At 41.6% G+C, this 12,872-nt stretch overlaps 1 protein-coding gene across 1 annotated transcript in view; it reads right to left on the bottom strand.

Moving 5' to 3' along the window:
* The window catches only part of EIF2AK3 (eukaryotic translation initiation factor 2 alpha kinase 3), a 75,933-nt gene extending 66,176 nt beyond the window's left edge, over window positions 1-9,757 (bottom strand). The window contains exon 1 of the mRNA XM_019757039.2: window positions 9,277-9,757. Within this exon, the coding sequence (XP_019612598.2) occupies window positions 9,277-9,587 (311 nt within the window). The 5' untranslated portion in view covers window positions 9,588-9,757. The remainder of the gene's footprint in view (window positions 1-9,276) is intronic.
* Between the last annotated feature and the right edge of the window lie 3,115 nt (window positions 9,758-12,872).

Genomic DNA, 12,872 nt, shown 5'->3' with positions numbered 1-12,872 from the left:
CCCTTCTCTAAACTCTAGCTTTATGTGTCTAACTGCCTTCCAGATTTAGATTGTCTAAGAGGCTTCTCCAAGTTTACATATCCAAAATGAATACCCCCCACACTGACTCCCCCAATTCCTAAAACACATCATGCATGATTTTCCCACAGGGCCTTTGCAGCTATTGTTCCGTCTGCCTGGACCATACATTCCCATATACATAACAGACTCTCAATAAATATTTGTTGAATGAAAGAATGTGTTGTACAGTTGTTCTAGGAATTCATTAGGTACATTTGTCTGCTTCAAAGACCATGCAAATTCCAAGCACATATACTTAGTTATGTTCTTGGTTAGAATAAACACAAATTTAATCTTTTGTCTCTCACTTGATGAATAATGTATAAACATTCAAAGTAAATCTATAAGTTGAACAAGTCAAAGAGTTCAAGTAAACTCATTTGAAACCTTTCAAAGAAATTAATTGTTTGTTAAATGAATGAATTTATCAAATGAATAAATAAAACGGTTAATTTAGTTCCCAAACTACACACCAATTCTCACACTGAATTTTTCAAGTGGTAACTTTTAGTCTAATTTGTGAAAGTAAAAATTTTGCTGCACTACAAACTGTAATTTTAGGTAACAAACCAAAAGAAAGGGCACAACTCAACTCCCCCTGCCTACACATTGTCCTGCTTTCTAAAGAAATCTATTGGGAGCTGGGGGAGGAGAAAGATACCTCAAGTAAGAAAATTATTTTATAATGAATTTTATAAAAATTCATACTTATATGTACCACTTTACAAATAAAAGCAATAGAATCTAATTAACTTAGAGATCCAGGGTTCAGAGCCAAGTCAACCCTTTCCTAGCTCTACTACAGAAATGTCTAACTTTTATGTTTAATAATCATTAACCACAAATAAGTGGCTGAATTTAAAAACACTAATTGAAAAAAACTTAGTATAAGCACTGTTAACCCATGAAAAATTAAGGAGACCACTGGAACACTTCAGAAGCTGTTTTTTAAAAATTCAGAACCCACATTGTTCATTTATTATCCTAGGAATTCTATTTATAATAACAACAAAAAACTATAATTTTTCTGCGTATGTAGCTGTTTATGCCAGAGGTATATACAGAGAAGAATGATAAAATTCTAGCTTTCATCTTCAAAACAAAGAAAAATCCAATGGTATGCATATGTGTGTTATGTGTATATAAGAACACATTTCAATAAGTAATTTGGAGTCTAACACTTAACTATTCTTTCACTGAAAACCTATCATACGGGGTGCATTTAACTGACTCAAAACTTTTGCTTTTTAAACTAAACATTTTCAGATTCTGAACTACTGTATTTAGACAGTATGTGTACATTTGAGCAATAATTAAAAGAAATACAAACGGGGGAGGAGCAATTAAGTACATCACCCTCACTACTATTGATATTTAGGTAATCTGGTTCTTAGATTTGAGTAGGGTACCCTTATTTTAACGCCCCCTAACAAACTCTGTCAGGTGTCAAGAAAAAAATATCCTTCACCCTCTTATCTGCTACAAGTTCACTGACATAGTCACTATGGGCGCCTTCCCAGGCATGTCTCTGGGAGGTACCCCTTCTCTGTGGCTGGAACTGAGACGCATAACTGGGGCAAAAAAGATATGCTACAATTTAGACCATGATTATCTAATCACAGTCTAAGAGAGATGCTCATTGACATGTTACCAGCTGAAAAAAAGCATCAAATAGATCCTGCCGAAAATCAAAGTCCTCAGGCTGAATGCAGCAATAATCGGAGGGTAGCAATGATGTTTAGAATAAACATCAATTAGAGATGAAAAATGATACCCTCCCCCCCCCCCCGGGGACAATACAAGGCCATTTATCGCCCCATGATCCATCACCCTATTTTGAGGTTACTATGAACAAGATGAAAAACGTCAACTTATTCAACAACAATGGAACTGCACAGGCAGCATTTCCAGCGGAAAGAATCAGAGCTTTGAAGTCCTGAGTGCATATCCCAGGGGCTCTGATCTTGTTCTCCTCGTGGCTTCTTCACTCAACTTGTTTTTTCATAAGTAAAATACAGACACACCACATTTTATTGTGCTTCACAGATGCTACATTTTTCACAAGTGGAAGGCAAGACCCTCCACCAGGAAAAAGGTTATGACTTGCTTTATTGCACTACTCGTTTTATTGCGGTGGAACTTGATTGTGTGGAACTGAAGCCGCAAAATCTCCGAGGTATCCCTGTCTGGGTATTTCACCCAGGTTGGCACAACTCAAATTTGCCTGATCATAAAAATAATCTGGGTGCTTGTTAAAAACCAGTAAAGGTTCACAGGTGCCATCCTCACAGGGGCTTGGGAGAATATAGCTTAACAAGTACCCTAAGTGAGTCTCATGATAAGACCAGTTTGTCAAATACTGATTTACCTCAAAAGGCTATCTCCTTAGAGTAATTATAGTAATTATTATAATGTATTACCTGAATGAACAGGGCTTATTGATCAAATCTGTCAGTAAACTGGGAACTTCTAGCTTTCACTTACACCTTGCTTTAGTTTATAAAGGTGTTTGTTTGGATGACTAAACAGCAAGCACTGTTCGTTGGCCCATAACCTGAGTCTTTGAGGCTACTCTCAGTTGTCGGTCACCTCCTAATGGCCAGACCCATTCTCCTAATCAGGTTTATCCCTGCAGCAGCAGCTGAAAAAATGCCAGGCTCCTCATTCTGGGCATTCTCCTCCCTGGCTTCCACAGGACTGGTCCCTGCCACCCCATCCTCATCTGTCATTCTCATAGCTGTCAATCACTAACAAGCAGGCCAGTGCCCACAGCTTCACCTCTACCTGTAATATGACAGCTCCCAAACCTATACAGTATTTATAGTTCATCTCTCCCAACCCTGGTTCTGCAGTTTCAGCAAGACACATTTGTCATTTGCTGTAAAGTGTACAGAAAACTCAAGGGCTCTCCACATATTTCTCCATCTACACTGTCACTTAACATTTAAATCAGAAATCAACTCTACCTTCTCCCTCACACTCTACATTTAGACAATAGTCACTGTAATGCAGGGACTCAGCTCCCGCTCCCCGCACAAGAATGCAGGACATGGTGAGGCCAAAACGGAACACCAAGAGAGCCATGGATAGGAGGTTCATACCACTATGTTCTCGCTGGCAGCTGGTGGAGACACAAAAGCAAACATCCGCCAGTACCCCAACAAGGGGTCTTCCTACACCCCAGTCTCACTGGCGGCCAGGCGAGACATAGGAAGTAGGATCCACACGATCCGCATCCGCTGTCCACACTTGCTAACCCCACTTGCTAGCCGCAATCCGCCGTCCACTTCTCTGCCAGCCAACCAACCAACCCCCTAGCGTAGCCATGGCAGTTATATTAGTGCCTAATGGCTAACTGGTAACCAGCTGTTGGTCACCCAGCCACAGCGGATGGACATCTAATAACCAAACCAGCACCTTTCCACGTGAGGCCTAGAGCCTGGAAACTGCTCTCTGGGACTCTGTCCCCACAGTCACGTACTCTTGATTCTATTACTGAAGCTTCTTTAAAATTTTTTCCTTCTTCATTACCACTTCCCTTGTCCTAGAACAGATTCTCTTTCTCCTCATAACACCTGCAAAAGCCTTTCTGACGTATTTCTGACGTATTTCCCTGCTTCAGGTCTCTTTCCCTTCTGCTCTTCCAATAGTTTTGTTTCTATAAGAGATCCAATAAACCCTGTGCCCACTAAGGCCACGGTATGGTATGGCACATAAAGCCTTTCATAATCTGACATCATCTTTCCTAAAACTAATTCTATCATTCTGTTAACTGTAAGTTTATATGTGATAACTACTATAATGCTACAATGTACAGCTTTTATTCCTTCCAGAAATTTCATCAATGTCATTTATCCTGTTATGCCTGCAACTGAGCAAAAATGACCTTATTCCACAACGAGCACACAATTTTTAAAAAGTTGTTTGCTCTGACATAAGTTACCCAGAATACCTGCCTACTTGCAATTAAGTTTATCAGACTCTGAATTCCGTCTTTTCAGTAATGTTAAAGGAGGCTTACTGCCTGTAGAAATTTCCTTGTGAAAGAGAAGCAGGTGACAGGAGAACAGTGTATGGATTGAATAATGTCTGTATTAACAACTGCTTATTTTAAAGGTTTACATTTCTTTTCTTGAGTGGGGGTGGGACTCTACAAAATTTAAAAGGTGATTTGGTCTAATCTGTTTTTGCTGTTGTTGATGTATCCAAGGATCCCCTCCCTAAACATATGTTCTCACTCAAGGAAGCACATGTTCTCAAAAACAAACCAGTACTAATTGGACTTTACCCTTAGGCCTCACCTACTAAGTAAATCTTCAAATTTAACCTCCTTTATTTAAATATATCACAAGACTAGTCATGCCGCAAGTCAAAACAAATACAATAATGTCAAAAGTTACCAATGATACTTAAAGAACTTTGACATACCAGGTAGACCTTAAAGAAGTACAATCTAAGTTTTCAATGTTACAGACAACATGAGGGTGAGATACCCTTTTCCTACTAGATTAAAACAATTTTGGAAGCAAAATAGTTTTTCTGCTTTATTCTACAAAACATTTTTTTAATCAAAATGGTTATTTACAAATAGAACAAGGTGAAAAAAATAAAACAGGAATCTCCCTCTCTCACATTTAGTTTCGTAACCTACAAATTCTCTTCTCTGTGCGCACTAAATTTTATTGTGTAATAAAAATATGCACACAGTTCCTCTTACAAAAAAGAAAATGAAAACAAAAACAAAAACAGATGGAGTTCCCAGGCAGTACTTAGAGAATGAAGAGCCATATCCAAACTACAGTTCACAGCAGCTGATAAAGACGGGTCCCCTTTTACAAAACGCCTCAGAGTGTAAAATCTGCCGAGTTCTAATTCAGTCCAGAGTCCCCTCAATCTTGTCACATATATCTAGAGTCCAGGAGTCAATTAAGCTAAAAAGACAACTGTAAGACAGGAAGGCCTAATGTATCTTTATCTTGGATTACAACTTGCCTTGAAAGTTATACATAAATTCTTCTTTAAATGAGTTTTAGTCAATTTTAAAAGTCTGGAGTTGGAAGTGAGCAGTGTTGGGAACAGATGACTAAGCTCCTTTTCAACACTGTATTCTGAGATTCTATTGTTCAATGGTCATATTTTTAAAAATCATGATTATAAATCTGAAAAACCAAGGAAGATGAGATTTCTATACCACTGCTTAGCATCGGATCAGTTTGTGAAAGGAGAGAGAAATAAAGAGGAAATAAACCATCTTAACATGTGCAAAGTGTTTTCATGTTATCTCAATAAATTTAAAAACAAATCAGTTTACAGATGCACAAATTGAAGAAGTGCCATAGATTATTATAAAATTTAGTAATACTTTTGTTACAGAGGAATTATAGGCACAGGAAAAAGGAACAAATACTTTACAAAATTGTTAAGAGAAAACTAGCTCTTTACAACTTGACTGTCAGAGGTCCTCAATATGAAGATGTCCATCCCATCACAAAAACAGCAAGTTAACACCTGCTATTTGTATGGGAGTCAGGAAACTACTAACTCATAACTTATGCCAACTTGCATAAAACCGTTTAACAGTGAAGTGAGATGTTGACTTTCTTCCCAACTTTCTGCAGTAACCATCCCGTTTAAATTTCAATTAAATAACAGAAGAAGCATTGACAACAAGACTGCTATCAGAAAAACACGTTTATTTTAGCTGTTTTTTAAAGAAAAAAAAATAGTTACTCATTCACATGCTTGAGCTGCAGAGTATTTAGAATGAAGCCAATGAAAATGCCATCAAGAGAAAAACAATGCACTAGTGAGTCTCATATTGCTTCTTGGGCATCAAAAGATAACATGCAAAATGAAGATCTTAATTCCCCACCTCCCTCTTTTTAAAACAAGGACCACAATTCTTCACAGCTGTTTGTAATAAACGCTTGGTTAATTCAAATCTGTTCCCCTAATCCTCCTTCTTGAAACAAACAGGATATTGGTCTATTATTATGGAACTGATATTCTGACTTTATTTTTTAAGAGACTTTATTTTTTTAAGAGCATTTGAAAAACGTCTTATGAACATTGCATATTTATCTCCTGTTGATTCTATCAAGTTACTTAACTGAAGTTTTCTCAAACTTTCCACACTATCTTAAGCTACCAGGCAGATCCTAAACCTGGGCCTAACTCTTCCTCTCCAATTCTGTTTGCCAAAGATCACGTACTCTCTGGCAAATACTCCTCTATTTTCATCTTATGTCTGAGAAAGAAGTGGCCCTCTTGCTTGCCAAGTAGGTCGTCTCCAACTACCTCACCTCCTCCTCCATTCCTTTCTTTTTCAACCCGTCTATATAGGCTCTCTCCTCTGAGTGTATAAATAAGATTAGAGGCCCCGGGTCCTAAAATTTGCCTCCCATCAGGTTTGGCAGTGAGGGACGGAGAGTGTGGGCTGAAAAGGATGAATCCTTAACCTCTCTCTCACTATCTGAATACTCCGTATTGCTTTACTTAAATAAACTCTTTATGTGCTCATCACCAAATCCCTCATTTTGCTCAGTCCTCACCCTACACCCCCAACTTAACCGGCTGTACTGCTGTCTCCTGTGCTGGCTCATCTTCTCTAAAATATAAGCCATTTCCTGAGGATTTACTACAAGCCTCCTCTTTCTCTCTGCCTTCTAACTTCAGTCACTCATTTCCACCTGCCCACCAAGCATCTCTCTCTTGATGTCCTGCCTGGATCTCCAAGTCACCATGTCCAACGCCAAAACCTTTGTCTTTTCTTTGCTGCTCCCCTAAAACTTTCAATTTTCCCACGTGTGCTCTCACCTTCTGGCCACCCACTCTCAAAGTTTGGATGAGACTGTCAAGGGAGGAGGAATCGATTCATTTGCTAGGAACCAGGATTCTACCTCAAATATATCCCCCTCTGTTCTATATCCAACTAACAGTAAACCTCTCACCTGAACTGCTACAACCGTTTCCTTGTGGTATCCTTACCTCAAGCTCTCAGCATACAGTATTGTTAGAGAAATATTCCTTAAGCACAAACTTTAATCAGCCTGGCATTCGAGATACTCTATACATCATTTCTCAAATTATAATGTGCACATAAATCACATGGTGATTGTGTTAAAACAGATTCTTATTCCGTGGGTCTCGGTGGTGCCTGATTCTGGATTTCTAACAGGTTCCCAGGTGATGACCTGCTACTTACTAGTGTAAGGCTATATATATATACGATGCCCCCCACCTATTTTTCTAGTCTTATCTTCTACTCCTCCCTGCCCAGCATACCCATATGTATGTCTGTATCTCTCACACACACACAGATGTAGACAAACAAAATGTTCCCTAATATACTTCCCAGCTTCTGTGCCTCTTACTCTTTCAAGTCCGTGTCTGCCCATCACAATTCTACCCACTTTTCGGGAACCAATTCATTCTGCCACCGCCTTTGCTGATATTCTCACCTCCCTCACCCCCTGTATTCCTCCATTGAATACCACCAAAACCTTCAGACACTGACAGCACTTAATTTGCCCTGCTTCTGCTCTGTAATGTCATTAAGGGTTTCCTCTCTTGAGCCTCACTGCTAGACTCCAGGCTACTCCGGAAGGGCAGGAACTATCTGCCTACCTCTATCTGCCTACCTCTGCAACCCCAGGGCATCATGAAGCCTTTGTAAGTGCCAGTAAGTACCTGCTGCAGTGGCTCTGTAGCCTAAGAAAATGGAAACAAAGTAAGTTACTTCATGTAATTTACTTTGATCAGGTGCTTCAGAAGTTTCTTTTAGATAAAGAAAACACTTCCAGGAAAGTTAATTCAGTAGCAAAACCTATGAAAATTTTGTCAAATGTTTGCTGCTTTAAAAAATATCTAAACATTCAAGGGGTGCTTAGTGAATTTCAGTACTTATTCTATTTATAGTAGTCTCCAGGTATGGAGATCAAGGTTCTGATATTTAACTGAATAGTAAATCTATTTGGTATATAGTAATTACTACATTACACGTTTACAATACTTTTTAATCCACATCTAGCCCTCCCTGGTTTAATTTACCTAATGTTCCTTTTATCATTCCATTTGTTAAATGGGACATCACTTTCTCCCCAGGTGTGCTAAGATAGCTGTCTGCAAAATACTTCACAGTTAAAATGCCTTCCATTGCGCCCAGGCTTTAAAACGTGTATCTTAAAGTAACATTTTTAAGGAAGTCAACCAGCTCAACCAAGACAGCCCTACCGTGTTTCCCCGAAAATAAGACCTAGCTAGACCATCAGCTGTAATGCATCTTGTGGAGCAAAAATTAATATAAGACTGGGTCTTATATTATAGTAAAATAAGACCTGGTATATCATATATCATATCATATCATACATATATGTATCATATCATATCATATCATACTCGGTCTTACAGTAAAATAAGACCGGGTCTTATATTTTTTATTCCAAAAGCATTAGAGCTGATGGTCTGGCTAAGGTCTTATTTTCAGGGAAACATGGTACATTAAATGTTTACATGGTTAAACCCTCTACATTACCAAAACTGCCAAAATTCAAGAACCTACCCACAGCTCTTAAATTTTAGTGTCTTCAACAAATTGTCTGGTGTACGTGTTAAACTTGCAGATTCCAGGTTCTTACCCAAATAAAGTCTGATTCAGTAAATCTGGGGCGGGGCCTAGAAAACTACAGCTACCCAGCATCCCCAGGTGACTCTGATGCAGGTGTTCCGCAGATCTCAGAGAAATAGTGACCTTAACCCTGGTCCGGAGTCACTACAGGGCTGTGTTTAAAGGGAAATGTAGAAATCTCTTTGTAAAGTCCTTTTCCCAAACAGCTGTCACACCCGCACAGACAAGCGGTGATTCACGAAAGAAAAAAAGGGGGAGGAGGGGGAGAAAGTTTTTGGGAGTATGAATAAAGCCCGAAAAATAATCAAAGAGGGAAGCGATGTTTCTTTCCCACCGCTGCGCTCCATTCTGAGAGCATCCCCAAGACACCTACCAGGATGCCGCTCTCGCTCGGGAGCGGAGCGAGGCCCCTCGCTGGCGTGAGGGACTGGGAGGCAGCCCGCTCTAGCCCTCAGGTCGCCAGCTGTCCTCTGCCAGCAAGAGACCGCAGCCGAAGGGGAACCCCAGCCCCTCGATCCTCCGCTGCGCGCGCGTGTAAACAAGTCGCCTCCTGGGGTCCGCAGCCCCGGCGCTCAGCCCTCGCCCCTCACCTGCCGTGCGGCCGCAGCTCGGCCTCTTTGTCGGGTTCCGGTTCTTGTGGCTCCTGCTCGCTTGCAGCCGCCGGCAACGCCTCTGCGTCCTCAACCGTCACCTCAGCCACTGTTACAGCCCCAGTCGCCCGCGCCCGCGCAGCCGAGGTGGGAGCGGCCGCGGCCCCCAGGCCGAATGCAGCCTTGGCGGACGGTGAGGGGAGGTCGCCGGCGCGCCCCGCGGTCACCGTCCGCGCCGCGATCCCCAGTAGCAGCAGCAGCAGCAGCAGCAGCGCCCGCGCCAGCCGCGCGGGGCGGACGGAGCGCTCCATCAGCCGCTGGTCCCGCGCGCGGGCATGGAGGTGCAGTCGCTGGCGCCTGACTTTCCCGCCGTTCCGAGCCCCCGATCAAGGCGAGGAAGTGCTAGAGATCCAGCCACCGCACCGACGGCCTGCACAGCCCTGCGTTCCTCTGGCCACGTCTTAGCTCGGCCTCCGCCACCACCCCCTGAGTGACAGCCTCCCTCGGACATCGCCCATTGAGCAAACTTTCTGCGTGTCTGCACTCCGATTGGCTGCGGCCACCGCCACTCCGGGGACTTAGGCTGGTTTTGTTGCAGAAGGTGGGCTTTCTCCGGTTGTCAACATTACGTCTGCCAATCAAATCGTATTGTCCAAGCCCGAAGCCCGGCCCTCTTCCGGAAGCGGTTACCAATGAGAAATGCCCCTCCCTCCCCGTAGTCTTCTTACCTGATTGGTGAGCTCCACAGTTCTGAGATAACTTCTTCTTGATTGGTTGGAAGCGGCACTTAATACGTGGCGGATTCTGACTGTGGAGAGGACGATTCCTTGTGAAAGGGGGACTGGGAGGCGAGTCCCGGGTGGTCGGGAGGCGGTCGACGTTAAAGGACCTGCGGTTCAAAGGAGCGGTTTCTCTTGTAAAGCCTGGTCTGTTTGGAAAGGCGAAAGCGAAGCAAAAAACGTAAGTGACCGCAAAAACCGTGTGGTCCTGGAAGTGGAAGGGGGAGGGTAGGTTCAGGAAACAATCCTGCGTGTGGCCCCTAGGGTGCTGAGAAGTAGAGGTTGAGAGGCCCGTGATCCCGTCTACCGGACACGCCCCCTGCTGCGTTCTAAAGGGCCCTTTACACTTACGTAATTTGACTAAAGTCACAGAGCCACTTATTTGCAGAACCATGACTTTAAGCCTTCTCACCCTGATCTGGCATGCTCTTACCTCACCATGGGGCTTCACGGAAGGAAGAGATAAAACCGCAAAAGGCAAAACAGGAGAAGATTTGAATGTTCAGCTAAAGCATTGGAACTTCATACAGCACTTAAGGACACCCTGAAGATTTTTGAGCAGATCCGAGGCGTGGTTTAGGAAGATGCATCTCTCAGCAGTGAATTCAAAAAAATAACGTCAAAGATAAGACTCATTGGGAGCTGGGAAGCTATTGCCCCATCAAAACTCTGTGAAGATTTTTTTAAAGATATTGCACAAACATGCTGTAGCTGCTTCCGTCCAAAAGAAAAACAGAAAGCCTCACTTCCCCCTCCGTCTTCCACCACATTTCTTTGCTCCTACAAGTACAGCAAAACTCTCCAGTGTTCTAAACTTCTTGTCTTCAATTCTCCTCAAACACACTAGTCAGGGTTTCATGCCCACAACTCCACCAAACTGTTCTTGTTGAGGCCACCATTGCTACATTCAAAGGACAATTCTTAACTTCTAATCAGCTATATTTAACCCAGTAACTCAGCCTTTCCCATATAAAACATTCGTCACTGGTTTTCTTGCTTCCATACATTTACTAGGTTTCATTTTAACTTAATCGTCTTTTTAAAGGCCTTATCTCCAAATATGGTTACATTCTGAGGTAGATAAAGACTTCATATGAATTTGGAAATGGAGGAGTCACAGTTCAGCCCTTAATACCCAGATAGATACTCACAAGGCTTGTTCCTTCACTTCCTTCAAGGCTCTGTTACCTTCCTAGTTTAACCTCTCTGGACCATCCTTCTTAAAATTGAAACCCCCTCCCCAACCTCACTTATGAAACTCCCTGCTTTATTTCTCTCCTTCGACCTTAAATACTATATTTATGTATTTGTTTTGTTTATTGTCTGTATTCCTCCACTCCTATATGAATTCTATGAGGATTTGCTCATGAATATATGCTGAGCCTAAAACAGTGCAAGGTGTTTGGTAAGCATTTAATAAATATTTGTTCAATGAATAAACACATTTTTCAACAGGACAGAAGGGAAAGAAACAAGTGAAAAGGAAGAGATTGTAGTTGCTGTAGGGTGATTAAGGAAGCAAGATCCCAGAGTATCTGGAGGAAACGGGCATGCCTTCCATGTTGAAAGTAGTGATTAGGAAGTACCCTTGGAGAATAAGTTATTCTGAAATGAAGAGAAAATAGATGAGAAAGCTCAAACTAGGAGATCATTATTTACGCAACGAAACATGAGATAAGATCTCTTGCCTAAGTGAGGAATTTAATAAATAATATGAGGAAGGTATCAGAAAATTAACGAGATGACAAAATGATTGTTGACTACTTATAATTAGCTAGTGTAGATATTTTAGTGAACCTACTGTTCATGGCTTTGTACCTTTTTCAAAATATGACCATGGCATGAGCAATAATCTGAGCTGATAAATTAGGAGTCTCCTTGCCACTTGTAAATGATGTAGAAGTTGTGTTCATTTATTCCTTACCATTCAGGGATTATCTTGTGGCCACCTGCATGTAATGGGAATAAAGATGTGAACAAAACAGGCATGGTCTATGCCCTTCTGAAGTTTAATATCTATCTGGTTAGGGAGACAGACACTACTTTATTAATCACATATATTTATATGTGCACAAAGATAAGTGCTATGATAAAAACGGCCTGGGCAGAAGAGCACAGTGGTGGGAAACGTCAGTAAGAAGTGTCAAGCTTTCTACTCAGAGAAAAAAAAAAGCAAATATTTCCATTTTGGAAAAAGAAGAAACATCGTAAGCCATGGTTAGCTGACTGACTGGTAAAATAACTTGAAGGAGCAAATGGAGAGTCTGAGAGTTTCGTACAGCAGGGAGAGCCGTGGTGACTGCAATGGGAACTCTGGAATATGAATCTGAGGATGTCACGGAAGTGTAAGAAAGTTGGGGCCAGGCCTGATAGCCAATCAATGAGTCCGATCCAGAAAAAGAAGCTGGTGCTCAGGTGCCTGAGCCAGGGCTCACCAGGATAACTAAAACTGCACATGGCCCGCAAGGTCAGGAAAACACATTAGAGATTTAGAATCGTAGACTCAGTTCATTAACAGAGAAAATCTGCATTTGTTGAGATTATATTTGGTTGTCAATAACAAAAATCTGCCACATAGTGGCTGAAACAAGTATGGGATTTATTTTTCTTACTGACATAACACCTCCACAAGTGTTTTACAACCATGCACCCCACAACAATGTTTCAATGACAGACCACACATACGCATATGCTGATAACAAAAGATGAACACAAGTCGCATTTGACTTCTGCAGTTACAAGAGGTGCTCAAAGTGGTTACCACCAACGTAATTTTAATACATTGTTTTCCTTTCTTAAAATGTGTATACATTTTTT

The sequence above is a fragment of the Rhinolophus sinicus genome, linkage group LG05, assembly GCF_036562045.2.
Source record: "Rhinolophus sinicus isolate RSC01 linkage group LG05, ASM3656204v1, whole genome shotgun sequence".
In the NCBI taxonomy this organism is placed as follows: domain Eukaryota; kingdom Metazoa; phylum Chordata; class Mammalia; order Chiroptera; family Rhinolophidae; genus Rhinolophus; species Rhinolophus sinicus.
Note: the sequence above shows the minus strand (reverse complement) of the source record. Positions and strands in the feature narration are given on the sequence as shown.